Here is a 15,010-nt window from a genome sequence, read left to right as displayed (position 1 = left end):
ATATCTCCTCACCTTGAGTAACCCTTATGCAAGTGGGTTGACAGATCAGTCCTGTAGGTTTACTGAACCCTTTTAAATTTTTATAGGTTGTACTGCAGACTTGGAAAAATTCCCTGGAGCAAAGTTAAGGACTTCTTACCACTCTGTTTCTTTCTAGGTCAACATCATTCCCATCATTGCCAAATCTGATGCCATTTCCAAGAGTGAGCTGACCAAATTTAAAATTAAAATCACAAGTGAACTGGTCAGTAATGGGGTGCAGATCTACCAGTTCCCAACAGATGATGAATCGGTGGCAGAGATAAATGGGACAATGAATGTAAGTGACTCAGCACCTCCTCCTCTCCCAGAACAGCACTGTCACTGCTGAGATTGGTGGCCTGGATTGGGATGCTTCTTAAATCCACTTTTCTTTTTATTTTGTGTCTCAAACCCAAAGGATTTCACAGCACCTCTCTGCTCCTTGCCTGTGTTTTTTGTACCAAAGAGCTTTGCTCTCCTGGGATGGCAAAGCTCTGCCTCCATCAGTGTCTCCTCATGCCCTTCCCTTGCCCAGGGAGTCCTGTCTGCACTGAGTTGCTCTCTTATTATTAATCAAGTTCCTTAGCTAGGTCCTTGGTCTGGTTTGGCCTTTTGGCCCTGGTGCTCAGAGCAGATGGACAGGGGGATACATGGAGGATGGTTAGAGCAGTGGCTTCCCTTAGGCTACATCCAAGTGCTGATAGGAGAAAAAAAAACCAAAGGGGTGGGACCAGAGGCCCATCCACTTCCCTAAACATCTGCCTTATCTGATGCTTAACTTCCCCCAGATATCTCCCCAGCATCTTCCCCTGTTCAGTTCAAGGGTTTCTCCAGATTTCTTTCCCATGCATCACCTGATGTCCCCCCACCAGTGAATTCCAGGATCTTGTGGCAAGGAGGTGCAGAGCCTAACCAGCAACATGTGAGGAACAGTGCACAAGTCAGGCCAAGAACGTCTCCAGGTGCCTGCAGGTGCTTGTTCTGGCTCTGGTGTTCCCAGCATCAGGGGTTCCTGTCTGTGGCTCCTTGAAGATGGAACAAGTTATGCCTTAGCCACTCATCCAGCACATCCTGACTATGCTCCCATTTTTCAGAAGTCTTTTTACAGGAGAGCACGTGGGGGAGGTTGCTTGCTTAGCTGCTGTTGATGAAGTACAAGCCTAGGTGACCAATTTTTGTGTTGTCTCTTGATGCAGTATTGATAGTTATTGAGTGGTGAGGAGAGGCCTGAAACAAACATAAAGTTTGCCCAAACCTAAGAGCTGTCAGTGGTGGTTTCCTGGTCAGGGTGATTTTGTGATGGCTTTCTCAGTGCTTGGTGCTCTCACTGTGTCAGAATACTGCTACTCCTGGAAATGAAGCTGCAGCATCACTCCAGCCTCAAGGAACCAGAGGTTTGATGACAAAGGGAGAAATCTTCTGCCCTTGGACCTTCTGAGGGTGGCAGTAAGCTTCTACTCATCCTTCCTGTCATTTGTATGTCTCATTGGAGGGAATTGCTGGTTTTTGATGTTCTGGGCTGTGTCAGCTGCTGCACAGAGAGATCAGCTCTTTAAATCCTCCATTAAACTGATATAAACTGTAATTACCAGGTTTATGGGGACTAAGCAGGCCAGAATCTGAATCTGATCAAGGCAGTTTTGCAGACCTGGAAAACTTGCATCCAAATAATGATTTTATGAGCAATATAAGACAAATCTGCTTATGCTTCAGGTCAAGAGATGAGCTTGTGGAGGGATTGAGACCAGAAAAAGAACCACAGTGGGTGGACAGTTTGTGACTTAAATTGCCAATTTGAGTCATGAGTAAAATCAAGGAATGGGAAACCTTGATATAAATCAGTTGCCATAACCTCTGTGTTTGTACTTCCCTACAGAAAGCTTCATCAGCTTTGCCTGTTATAGATCAACATCTTTGAAAGATTATCAATGCATTGACTGCACCTTCTTTGGATTGGTAACTTTTTTTAATTACAGAGAAAATGGCTACTGGTCTTCTGGTTATTTAATGTTTGCCTTTAACCTACATTAATTTTCTTTTGAATGAAGAGTAAAATCAGGCTTTAAAATACACAAGCTGACTGCTTCATATTCATTTTACTTCATTATATCCACTTGTGCTGGATGCATTAGGATCTTTTTTCCAGAGTATTTTGCCTTCAAAATTGGCTTACTAAGCAGAGAAAATATTGTGTCCTCTGGCAGGAATTGACTAACTAAAGGATTTAAAATCTGTGCCATCATGATCAGAAACAAAAGTCTTTAACCATGAACAAAAGTGTCAAGTGAAGTATTTAGAAAATAATCAGATTACAAAAGTCTTCAGAACAAGATGCCTGATTTTCTTTGAAACCAATTTGGCCTTTTTGAGAATCCCACAAGCATATATTTATAAGTTCAGGGAAATCACTGTCCAAAATTCTTCAGGTCCCTTCCCATCTGGATTTTTTTTCTTTATTTAAGAAAAACAAGCTCTCCTATTCTTTCAGTTCTCTCTCTGCTTTTCCATTTTGAATGAATTTGTCTAATTACTGAAGAAAATATTCTCTGTGCACCTGCTGGCTAAATGAAACCACTTGCAGCTACAGGAGCTGCCTCACACTGTGGAAGCTGAAACATCCTTGCTGATGGAAGAAGGAATCACCAGGACTTTGTCCCTGGCAAAGGTGGCAGCTGAGCAGTTGGGACCAGTGAAGGAGATGACCCAGGGGTAACAGGGCCCAAGGGCAGCTGAGGTTCAGGCTGTGCCTCTCTGGCCATAGCACAGGGTTTCTGCCACTGTCTTGGGTTTCTCCTGTCAGTCCCATTGCTTGCTGTGTCCCTTGGAAATCCCCTGACTTCACTGTTCTGGAGACCTGGCTATGAAGCAAACAATCATTAACAGCTGTGGGAGATGCCCAGTGTGGGATGCTCCTCATGGACAGTCTGAAGAAGCCAACAGGGAGGTCTGGAAGCTCTGAGCCAGAAGTGGCAGAATGGGCAGAGGGGAGAAGCAGGCAGATCTGGTGAGCTGTGGAGGAGAAGTTCACCAGTGGGGACCACACTGCCACTGACAAACCTTTGTCTGGGCTATGGGGGAGCAGCTGGCCTGAAACCTCAAGCACCACAGAGCTGTGATGGGGTTTGCTCTAGAAACAGCACTGTGGGGTCAGTCTTGAAGGCAGGAAACCCCACAGCTTGTAGAAGTGAGGCAGCAAATTATTCCTGTGAAATCTGGCTGGGGGAGTTTCCCTCCTGTTGAGTGTTGGAGCCCGTGCAGTTGAAGCAGCTTTGTTTCCTTCCCCTCCAGTGTTCTGGATCTTTTACCATTAGACAGCCTTCTCCTGAAAATCAGATTCCTTCAAGCTGGGAGACCACTTTTCCTTTCTTTTCCTTTTCCTGCTGCCTGTCCTGTCCTGCAGGGAGCTTCCCCTGCACAGCCCCGTGCTGCCTGAGTCCCTCCAGGCGCTGGCACCTCCGTGTGCCTGCCTGGAGAGGGACCCTGCACGGAGCCTCTGCCTGGCCCAGGATGGCCCCACCACACTGACCATCAGTCCCTCTGACTCTGTTTGTGTCCCTGTGCAAGAGGGATGGAGAAACACAAGCTGAAAGGGCCATCTTTGTGAGGGCTTGCAGGCAGCTTTGAGATATTTGCAGTGTGACAGTGTGAGCTGCACTATGAAAGCAGAAAACTTGATCTCTGAAGTCTTTTGCTGTACCAGCTGTCCTGAACTTGTCCACTGATCTTCTATAGAGTTGGCTTCCTTTTTATTGCCCTCAGCACACTTAAAAAATTCAAGCTAACAAACGTCACTGTGCAGAACTCGGCAGAAGGGGTGGGTGCAGGGAGCTGGCAAATTTATTTTTAAGTGCTGAAACCTTGCACTTGACTTCTCTGCAGCTTGGCAGAATGCAGTGCAGTTCCCAGGAGCAATGAGAGGTGGGGAGAGATTTCATTGCACAACAGAGAGATGCAGCAAAGACAAACAGCAGTGTCTTGGGGGGTTGCTTTGCTGAGTTTAGGGAATGAGGTGAGTGTCAGGTGAGGTCTTCTAATCCCAGAGAGTTGTGAGAAGGATTTCTGTTCCAGCTCTGCTGAGCTTGCACTGGCTGCCTCTGCAGAAGGCAAAAAGAGCCATTTCTGCTAAGCAGAAACTTATTTTTGATTTCTGTTTTTTTGAGAAGCAAGTCTGTCTTGTTCTTAGCCTCCAGGTACAAGTTTTCTCTCTGGAATGCCTGTCTCAGCTTGGAGAGCCTAACAAGTCACAGCTGAGTTACAGTGATCCCTAGATCCTTTGTCCTCTAGGAGTGCAGCCAACAGTAGCTGCACATAGTGTCATCGTCATGAGGGTTTTGTAAAGCCATTGGCACTCTTTTGGGTTTCTCAGAACCAGTTTGCATAAAGGAATGCTGTGGGATATGGGAAAGGGGGTGCTGAGGGCTCAGCACAGCCCCAGGGAAGGCTGAGTCCTTCCCAGACTTCAGGGGCACGGACCCCTTCAGCCCTTCCTCTCCAGCACAAGTTGTCTTGTGCTCCAGTATGAGCTGATGGAGTGGTGGTGGGGGTGAACTCAAGAAGTCTCCAAGACCTCTTTCCTTGCTTCTGTGCTTGTGCAGATGTTTCTCCTCAGCCACAGCAAGCCCTGGCACAGCAGTCGGAGCCGCCCTGCACGTTGTTGGAGCTGTCAGTCTGATGCTGGTCTTGCACTGGCTCACCTCACCTGAGACCCTGTGGCTGGGAGGATCAGCCAGGTAGAGGCTGTAGAGTGGTAGCACTAACAAGGTTTCCAAAAAGGACCCTCCCTTCTCCCCCCCTTGTCTTGGGCTAGTGGCCAGTGAGTAGACCCCCTGAGATTAGTGTGTGCATACTGACTGCCCTGCTCAGTGGCTGTGCAGACCCCTGTGATCACAGTGGCTGTGATCAATCCCTGAGAGCTGGCAGATCAGCCAGAGCTGAGAGGGACTGACGTGGCTACCACTGAATGTGTTCCAGGCCCACTTGCCATTTGCAGTGATTGGGAGCACGGAGGAGCTGAAAATAGGAAACAAAATGATGAAAGCTCGCCAGTACCCCTGGGGCACAGTGCAGGGTGAGTTGAGTCTTGGGATTTGCATGGCATGGATGGTGTCACTTCTGCCAGGAGGCAGTGGGCTCTCATGAGGGGAGCAGAAGGGCCTGCTGGCCTTTAAATCCCATGGGAATTATCCTTGGTGAAATCTGCGTGCCAGGCCCATAAGGAGGGTTTTCTCTGCTCAGAAGGGCTGTTAAACCTTCTGGAGGAGGAGACGGGTGGGGGACGTGGAAAGAGACCTTTGTTTCTGGCCCCACCTTACTCCATGTCTCCTTTTTAGTGGAGAATGAGGCTCACTGTGACTTTGTGAAGCTGCGGGAGATGCTGATCCGTGTGAACATGGAGGACCTGCGTGAGCAGACCCACACGCGCCACTATGAGCTGTACCGGAGGTGTAAGCTGGAGGAGATGGGCTTCAAGGACACTGATCCAGACAGCAAACCCTTCAGGTGGGCTCCCTGCAGGAGGCAGATCTCAAGAGAGGTGTTGTTGGAGGCACTCTCTGTGTCTGTGTGTGTTCGTGTCCTTCAGAGAGCAGCTGCAGCAAGAAAACCTGGCAGGTCAGATAAATCCAGGCTTCAGCAAAGGTACTGGGTGACCTAACCCTAACACTGGGTGAGTGAGAGGTGAAACCACAGTGTGCAGGATTGACTGTGGAGCTGCAAGTATGGGAGTAGAAATATCCATGCTGCAGAGGTGCAGCAGTGTCCCTCTGAACTAATGTTTGTTGCCACGTGGTCTATTTGAATTGCTCCACGCTCAAAATACAGAATAGGACAGTGGCTTACAGACTCCAGAAATGGTTGGATAAAGAAGATCTTGGGTACATGTGGGTGGGTGAGTAGCAAATGTGCTGTGGGCAAGGAGTGTTCATGGTGAGGGGCTGATTTCAGGGTCTTGGGGGAAGCAGAGTTTGTCCCAAGACATATCACTGGACTTGCTTTTCTTTTTAGCTTACAAGAAACTTATGAAGCCAAAAGAAATGAGTTTCTGGGAGAACTGCAGAAAAAAGAAGAGGCAATGAGGCAAATGTTTGTCCAGAGGGTCAAGGAAAAAGAAGCTGAGCTGAAGGAGGCTGAAAAAGAGGTGAAGATTGCAGTACTTGTCTCTTCATAGTTGTGAGTGATGGATCCACTCCGAAGTAGGTAGCTGCTGCCAAAGCACTTTCTGCAGAGGGTGATTTAGGACTTTCTTAGCTTAACTTGGGATCATGGTGACACTTACATGGTCATCCTGTAGGACAGAACTAGATCACAGTGTTTGTAGTGTACAACTTATTGCGCCACAGAAGTGCCACAGATTTGATTCTGATGAAGAATTGTAGTGTGGCAAAATTCAAGGAGCAAAACAGCCCCTGGTATAAGGTTGTTATAATAAAACTTCCTTAGTGTGGTGAAAAATCCATTAATTTGCTGACCTTTAAAGAAAAATACAGCAGAGAGCCCTTGAAATGGATTTAATTTTTTTTTTAAATTATGCTCTCCCAGTCCTCTGTTTGCCTGTGCAGTGGTGCATCACTAGAACACTAAGTTCTTTTGCCTGTTTGTAAGCTGCTGTTGCCTGCCCTTTGTCTATGCAGCATCAGCACAGGGGGCTAGAAATTATGTAGAGACAACAGAGACTTGCAGGCTGATTTTTCACAGGATGCTTCCATCATCCTCTTTTTTCCTGTGAGCAGAATATCTGGCAGTGCTGGGTCTTGCTCACCTCTCTCGTTTCCCTCTAGCTGCATGAAAAGTTTGATCGCCTGAAGAAGTTACATCAGGATGAGAAAAAGAAGCTAGAGGATAAGAAGAAATCTCTGGATGATGAAGTAAATGCATTTAAACAGAGGAAGACAGCAGCTGAATTGCTCCAGTCTCAGGCGCAGCAGGCTGGAGGATCTCAAACTCTTAAAAGAGATAAGGAAAGAAAAAAGTAAGTTGCTAACCCAGTGGTATTTGCTTTTCAGTAATGGTTCTCCTTTACTGATTTTCTGGGTGTTCATATCTCTCAGCTGACCTACCCAGTCCTCATCAGGGACAGGTTTGCAGGCAGATTTAATCCCTAGTGAGGCTGAGCAGTAGCCAGAAGCATTTTACCTTTAGGTGTCATCCTGCAGAGCAGGGATGCTGACCTCCCTCACTGCTTGCTGGCAGCATGGGTGAGGATGAACTCATTTTCATTCCCCAAGATTCCCTGCTCCTCCCTTGGTCTGTCAGGGCTTGTAATGAAGTGGAACAATATTAGCTGCCAAGACCAGGGTGTGGGAAGCAGGGATGTCCCACTGCCTCCAGAGAGGAGTGTGTCCTGTCTCAGGCTCTTAATTGTTTAGGTTGGGGAAAAGCTTATGCTGTAGATATTATTCAGGGAGACAAATAGTCTTGAATTCTGGAATCTGCAAAATGAGGGGATGAGTTGTAGCTCCTTGTTTGTGCTAGTACTGCCTAAATCAGCTTTTTGCCCTCCACAGAAAAAGTGAGAGACACTGCATGGCTTTAGCAGGAATTCCCTATGCCAGGGACTGGTGTGACAGGATCCAACCCCAGGACCCTGTGATCTGGGCTGTCTGCAGTGCCTGTGTCTCCTGAGGGCCTGCAGTTGCTCACAAGCAGCAGCTGTAGGGCTGGAGCAGTCCTGGTTCACCCAGGGATGAGCAGTTCCTTCCCTCCTCACTGTGGTGGGTTTCCCAAAATGGAGCAGAGACCACTGTGCAGATAAACAAGGCTCTGGTTTCTGTACCCCTCTCTACACATCCCTGGGGCAAACCCAGAGTAAATCGTGCCTGCTCTACTCAGTCCTCAGTAGATGGGAAGTGCTGGTTGGGTGAGCAATGTGGCGTGTGCCCAGAGAGCCAACAGGACAATTTGTCAGGCAGGTAGCCCTTGACTGTTAAGCTTGGAATCAAATGAGACAGGAAAGTCAAAACCCAATAACCAGAATGAGAGCCTGGTTTGGTCGTTTTAGTTTTGAGCTGGAGCTGCTTCAATGTCAGCATTCTTTTGCAATGAGCAATTAGCACTGCCCTTTTCTCGCTTGTCCCTTCCTTTTTCCACTGTGTTATTTTGATTTGCTTCTTCCAATTACCTCTGGGGGTGTTTTAATATCTTTTCATGCTGTGGAGCCTGAGACTGACTGGGGACAGGCTTCTCTCCCTAGCCTGGACTGTGTGAGGAATACACAACTGAGTTCTTTCATGCCCTGAGATCAGCTGGGGTCAGGAATGCAGAAGAGGGAGACAACATGCCCTGTAGTATGAGCAATTAGTTGCTGTGGCCCAAGCCACAGTCTTGTTCCTAGAAGCAGTTCTGATATCAGAAGGGCTGCTTGACACCAAGCACATTCTATGGGTATTGTCCTTATCAGTTAAGGACCCAGAAGGGCACAGAAAACTCCATGAGGAGACAGATCAGCCCCTGAGTAAGGCTTGGGAAGATATTAGGATGTCCCTCTCTCCTTCAGGAAAATAGCTGTGTTGGAAATAGTGCTGCTTTCCTTATTCTGTAACTTCTCCTGTTGTCCTTAATCATTCATTTCAGTATTTGGATCATACATATCTCCAACAGTCCATGAATTTCACATGAATTTCATTAAGCTGTAGCTTAACTGTATCTTGTTTACTAGCAGCTGGCAGTACACTAGCCTTTTTCTTTCACAGGTGACCCTTTTAAACCCGAGCTCTGCAAGTTGCACTAATCATGACTTGGTTTCTTTTTTGTTGTTGTTGTTGTTGTTTGGTTTTTTTACATCATTATCATCATTATTAGCTCTCACATGTGTGCTGTTTTACAGTTAGCTGCTGTTTGGCTGCATGGTGCATGAGGCACATTGTCCTGGTAAGCGTCATAAACTAATATAGACCTCACAGTGGGATAAGTTACAGTTCCTAAAAAAGCAGACCCTGTGCAAGTCCACAAGCCTCTAAGTCTTATCTCTGTCTTCCCCTGCTTTCACCCTTTCTGTATGTGCTCTGACAGTCTCTCTCTACTTATCCAATTGTAGAAAAAGAAAGCAATGAAAGCTTTAAATATTCTGCAAAGTAAAATGCAGAGAGACTCAGTATTAGGACATAAAATGTGGAAAAATAAGGATTGGGTCCTCTTCCTTTTAAACCTTCCTGGCACTTTGTTGGCTGCGTTTTCGTTATTCCATATCCCAATAAATTATATTCTTTAATCACACAGGCCATGTTGATACTATGGCAACAATTGCCATGGAGATGTGGTGCTGATGACAGAACCCAGCCAGCCTTGAAAATGTCTTTTCCCATTCTCCTCCTTCCCTCCCACCCTTCCAAGTTGTAGTTAACTTGTGGTTACACTGCAGGTGAAGGTAGATGCAAGCCTAGTTTCTCTCCCCACCTGCAGCTACTAACTGATGGTAAAATCTACCAAACCTAGAGCTTTTCTTTGTCCCAAAGCACCAGAGAATCACCAGACTGTGTGTGTATGTGAGTGTGTGTGTAAATGTGTGAGGGGGCATTAAAGAAGCTGCTGCCCAATCACCAGATCAATATTCACCTGATGACTGATTACAGCTGGTGGTCTAAAGCCACGGGAGATGATGGGCTGAGCAGTTAGCAGATCATGAAGGCTCTGAAAATAGAGAGGCTTTATGGTATTTTCAGTGGTCAAATGAGTCACCCACAGATTGGCTGTTCAGCTGTAGCAGACAGGCACTGACCCACACTCCTGGAGGCCATGCCAAGTGTGCCCACAGTTAGGGACCAGGGGTTGGATGCAAGATATGTCCAGAAAGCCTGCTAGAGCACTTTGCCCCTGAGTAAGGCCAGCATCTGAGTTTCCAAGGAGTTTTGCCAAGGTGTGGAGAGTTCCCACTGGAGCAGAACCCTGGAGGTGGTGCTGTGCTGTGAGTTGGCTCCTCTCCAGCTGCTGTGACTCTGTCCAGGGTGTCTCTGCCTTCCTGTGGGCCAGGATGTATGGTGGCCACGTGGCCAAGGGCAGGCCTGTGGAACAGGTGAAAAGGAACAGATAAAAAGGTCAACAAGCCTGGCCATAAGCAAGTGTCTGCAGTGCAAGGTGCCAGCAAAATAGATAGTGAAAAAAAATAATAGTAAAAATAGTAAAATAGAGGTTCATTTCAGCAGAGATGCATAAGAAGTGCACCTGCCTGGCAGGAGAGCAGCATCCTCGTTAGGGTTATTAAACAAATTGCTAATGACAGTGGTCTGCTTATAGCTAGGTTGAGTGCATTTAACTGAGCCTTTTTAATTTGCTGTTGATTCTCTGGTGAGAGGAAAAAGAAAGCTCCCACAGGAATGTCTTGCTGCTTGACAGAGCAGAAATACTTATTATCCAAGGCAAGGGTGACAGCACCCCAGGCTGGGGTGTGCAGGTCTCTTGGAGACTGTTGGAACAGCAGCACTTAACTATAAAACAGCCCAAAAACTCGGGTCCACACTTCCCTGCAGACAAAGCTAGGACTTAGAATCTTGCCAGGATACAGTCCAAACTGACTTACAGTCTGCCCTTAAAAAGGGAAAGGCTGATTCCAGGATTCCTTCCCTCTTAGCTCCACTGAAGGAAATGGAAAAGCAAGTAAACATTACCCTAGCAGTGAGAGGCATTTGAATTTCATTTCAATGGGATGTTCCACTTAACAGAAGAGCTTCAGATGGGTCTTGCACTGACTTGAACTGGAGCTTGCAGTCGTCTTGAGCAGTCGGGTTGAATGAATGTCTCTGCTGCCAATGGTAACTGTTAAACAATGAAAAGAACAATTCTGCTTATCAGGCTCTGAATGTCAAAAAATAAGCTCAAAGAATAACAGTGTTCATTCTGGTGCTGAGTATGAAGGCACAGCTAAAGTGCAGCTAGAGTGAACGTTACTGATTTTTGTTGGTTTTGGATTGCTTTTGGCAGTCCTCATAACTGTACACTGTTGTGTGCCAGGCTTTGAATGAAATGGGGTTCTTTGTTCCCACGACACAACTGCAGACAGTGCCTTTTTCAATGGGCATTTGTCCTTGCTAAATTAAATATGTATATATGGTACTTTTCCAGAATTCAGAAAAACACTCTCCATATTGAGCCATAAAGTGTTGCAGGGCTCCACTGTTTTGCAAGGATACAAACAAGTCACAGCTGATGAGTCCTGTAGCTTACAAAACTGTGAAAGGATTGTTTGAGAAAATAAATTTGATTCATCCCACTGCTGAGTGCGTGCGTGCGTGTGTCTGCACAGAGCATGTTTTGTAATCAAATTAAACCTTATTAACACTTAGCAACATTTCTTTTTCTCTGTGTGTGTGTTAGGAAACATATTCTTATTTTGTTTAGTTTTTTGTGGTTGGTTGGGTTTTGTTTTGGTTTGTTTTGGTTTTTTTTTTTGTCATTAATCCATAAAACCATTAATCTGCCTTTTTCTTTTATTTTCAGTTCGGGTTTCCTGTAGAGCCTTTCCCTTCACACCAGAAGCAAATGCCCCCACATTCGGTTAACCCGCAGCTCTGCCATTGTGCCTCTTTGCTCACCTTTACTCATTGCTCCCTCCCTCTGCTCACCCTTTCGTTTTAAGCCAGCAAAGAGTCCCTGCCCTTGGCTGCTCCGGGTTGCGGCTGTTCTGGTGAAGAACTCGGCAATAGCCTACCCGGAGCTGGCAAGAGATGCTCATTGCTGCCCTCTCTGGTGTCCCCTCTGCTCCCTTGCTCGGCTTTTTTTTTTTTTGTCTCTCCATTTTGCAGGGGGGCTGCATGGTGGGAGCACAGCAGCTTCGTGTGGTCCTCACCCAGACCCTGCCGTGGTGTGGGATCTGCTGGCTCAAGAGACTGGCTGCCCCCTCCCCATTTTATTTTGTTGTATCTCACCCCTCATCACCCTCCCTCCCTCCCTCCCCGTGCTGCCCTGTGTGACTCAGATAATTGTAAAGGACTTTTTCCAAAACTTGACATCCTCCCAGGCACGGGGCCTGAGTCCAAACCTCTAGTCCCCAAGGCTTGGGGGGGGGTCTCAAACTTGGATCCACGGTTTGCAACTAAGTGTTCTCTGAATGCTGCAGGGGTCAGGAAGGATCTCTTGCCTTGTCTCCCTCTCAGTGTGCTGGCCTGGATGCACATCCTGGATCCAACCTCAGGGAAAGCTGGACACCTTGCTGTACATATCAGTGTTTGTGAAGAAAGACGATGATGTTTCTTTGACTTTCTTCTTTCAGTGATTCCAACAATTTCTGGTTTTAATGCAAAAAGTGTTACCTTCATATATATACATTTTTTTTATACTATTTGGCATCTGTTTAGAAGTGTGCAGATGCTGGCAGGTTGCTTTTCATGTTTTCTATTCAGCAGAAGCCTTGTTTTACTGCAAGATTTGCACTAAAAAAAAAAAAAAAAAAAAAAGGAGGGTGTTTTGCTCATGGGGGCCAGGAGTTCCTGCTGGCCAACTGCAGCTGTAGTTTGCCTGCAGGTATCTTCTCTGTGTATTTCTGGATGAGTTTTGGTTTTAAATAAAGATTTGATCAGACGGTGGATTCTGGTTAACATTCACTTCTTTTGTTTTTTGTTTTCTTTGCCCTTCTTTTACAGTAACCCATGGCTCTGTACTGAGTAATTACCCCTGAATACAATGGGCCGGCATGGACCTTCGTTTACTTGTTTAATTGGAGGGTCTAATAAAACGTGACAGCATTTCAGCTGTGGCCTTTCCATGGTGTTTCCCTTGCTCTCTTCTGCATCCTCATTGTGATTCTGTCTGTATTATGTGCTGGCAGTTGTTGCTTTCATTAAACAATGTAATATTAGTCCAAATGAGGTTTTGGATGCTGCAACTTTAAAACCTACATTTTTTTTTTCCCCCTACAATTAATGGATTCCTATTTCTCCTGGTCCCTCTGCACCCACATAAATAAGGGATATGGAAATAAGTTCTGTGAGTTATTTTTGCTGGCAAAATAACAGTGAGGTTTAAATGTATTTATTGGTGATGTTCAAATGACACCCCCACCTCATTTACTGCATAGCTGAGAGACTAAAAACTCCTTTTGCTTTGTGCTTGGTGTCATTTTCATAGTATCATCTATCATTTTTAATGTGCTTTTATTTTTTTTTTTTCCTTTTCCTAATTCATGCTACCTGCAGACTAGCATGTAATCCTTATTTCCATTTCAGACTTGCTTGATGTCACCCTGATCCTTCAGTGACACTGTGTGCAGCCCTTGTTCTGTCTGGGGGGTGCTACCAAATAGTTTCAATAAGAAACCTTTTTTTTTTTTTTTCCTTTTTTTTTAAGATGAGCACACCCCAGATGTAAATGTGATAGGTAATGCTGGGTTTGGTCCAAGCCAGTGCTGATAATTTTACCTGGAGGGTGGTGTGGATGGTGCTGGAGCCTCACACAAGGTGTTGGGCTGAGCTGGTACAGTTGCCCTGGGTCAGAGGAGGGTCTGGCCTCTGTCTCCAGCAACCAGGGCAGTCAGACTCTTGTTTGCAGGGTATTTTCCTCAGGTATTCTGTTTCACAAAAAAATACAGGTTTATATCCCATAAAACTCTGTGACAGTTCTCATTTTATTTTTTTTTGTTGTTGTTGTTAAGCAAGTTAAAATAATTTGATGATTTACTTCTTCCTGTACTGTACTGCTCCCCAAACGAGTACCAGTCAATGATTTCTAGATTATCTGCTAAAATATATTTAATACATTTACTGTGGCTTTTTCTTACCATACTGCAGGTCACTGGCTGTTCTTCCCGACCATTTGCCTTACTAGAATGTTACTTAAGGTTTCACAGTCTTTTTTAAGACTTTCAAGAAAAAAAGGTTTTTACTGGAGTGATTTCTTGGGATATCACCAGGAGGCTCTGTCTCTCCTCTGTCAGCTGTTTTCATGTTGCATCTCTTTTTTCCTGCTTTTTGAATGTCCTTCTCTTTTTTGCTAACCTTCTTTTTTTTCTCTTTTTTTCCCCTTTTCTCTCTCTGTAGCTTTTTTTAATTTGTCTTCGCCAGCTGCACTGGGTCTGAGGGAGAAGACTGCCACTTCTAGAAGAGTTTAAGGGTCTTAGGGGAGGGGGGGGGAACAAATCTTCAGTGTTAGTGTTTTGGGAAGAAGCTCTTTTACTGACTTGCATGGTATCTAAACCTGAAGTGTCTTGTGATTTGTGTGACAAGACAGGGGGACACGGGGAGGGAGCCGATTGTTCACCTGGAATTTTGAGGAGCCACAGAGATGCTGTTTGGAATAACGATGTAGCGAATACATTTTCAAACATTGTTATGGGCATATTTTTTTTTTTTTTTTCTAATTATGTCTTTAATAATATGTCGTTGGCTCCCACGAGGCGTGGAGCCTGAGGAATATTTTCAATACGCTGTTGTTTGATTGGTTTTGGAAACTGTGCAGAGTCAAAGGAAATACCAGCCTGGTGCAATTTGCTTTGTTGGCAGCCACGAAATATTTAATTTTAACAAAGGAATAAAGTACAAACTGTGTGTTTTCACTGGTGTCCTCCTCTGTCTCACCGCCCCAGCCCCGGGTGGGTGTGGGTCGGGTGGTTCTTTCCCCACCACACCTGAACTTCGGGTTCTTTAAAGTTGGAAAAAAACCTGACAGCGGCGGGAGGGAGCGGTGAATTTCTGCCTTTAATGTAAATTTTAAACAAACGCCTCCGAACCCCGCGGGCTGGAGGCTGAAGGCGCGGGGCTGCCCCAGCGCTCTGCCCGCCGGGGAGGGGAGGGCAGGACCGGGCCGGACCGGACCTTCCGGGGACGGCAGCCGTGTGGCTCCCGGCGGTGCCTTTGGGCCGCTCTGTCCCGGGGCTTTCGCGGGTTCCGGACCGGGACCCGGCAGGGGGCGCGCGGGAGCCGGGCCGGGCCGGAGGTGCCGCCGGTGCCGGTGCCGGTGTCGCGCCGTCTCGCGCTGTCTCGCGCGCTCGTGACGCGGGGGTCACGTGAGGCGGCGCCGGCCGGGCCGCTCCGCTCGAGCCAAGGGAGCGAACGGCGCCGGGGGGGGG

General features: G+C 46.5%; 1 protein-coding gene across 8 annotated transcripts in view; it reads left to right on the top strand.

The window, feature by feature from the left end:
• Positions 1-14,497, top strand: part of SEPTIN6 (septin 6) — a 30,081-nt gene extending 15,584 nt beyond the window's left edge. Inside the window, exons 5-11 of one of the 8 annotated variants that reach the window (XM_071758194.1) lie at positions 158-319; positions 4,993-5,089; positions 5,352-5,520; positions 6,025-6,157; positions 6,798-6,988; positions 8,843-8,886; positions 13,983-14,497. In XM_071758194.1, coding sequence (XP_071614295.1) covers positions 158-319; positions 4,993-5,089; positions 5,352-5,520; positions 6,025-6,157; positions 6,798-6,988; positions 8,843-8,846 — 756 coding nt within the window. In that variant the 3' untranslated portion in view covers positions 8,847-8,886; positions 13,983-14,497. Of the gene's footprint in view, positions 1-157; positions 320-4,992; positions 5,090-5,351; positions 5,521-6,024; positions 6,158-6,797; positions 6,989-8,842; positions 8,887-11,448; positions 12,534-12,590 lie in introns of those variants that run through there. The other 7 variants (XM_071758192.1, XM_071758193.1, XM_071758191.1 and 4 more) reach the window with 7 other exon arrangements.
• The last annotated feature ends 513 nt before the right edge of the window (positions 14,498-15,010 follow it).

The sequence above is a fragment of the Heliangelus exortis genome, chromosome 14, assembly GCF_036169615.1.
Source record: "Heliangelus exortis chromosome 14, bHelExo1.hap1, whole genome shotgun sequence".
Taxonomy (NCBI): domain Eukaryota; kingdom Metazoa; phylum Chordata; class Aves; order Apodiformes; family Trochilidae; genus Heliangelus; species Heliangelus exortis.
This window is presented reverse-complemented; position numbering and strand designations above follow the sequence as displayed.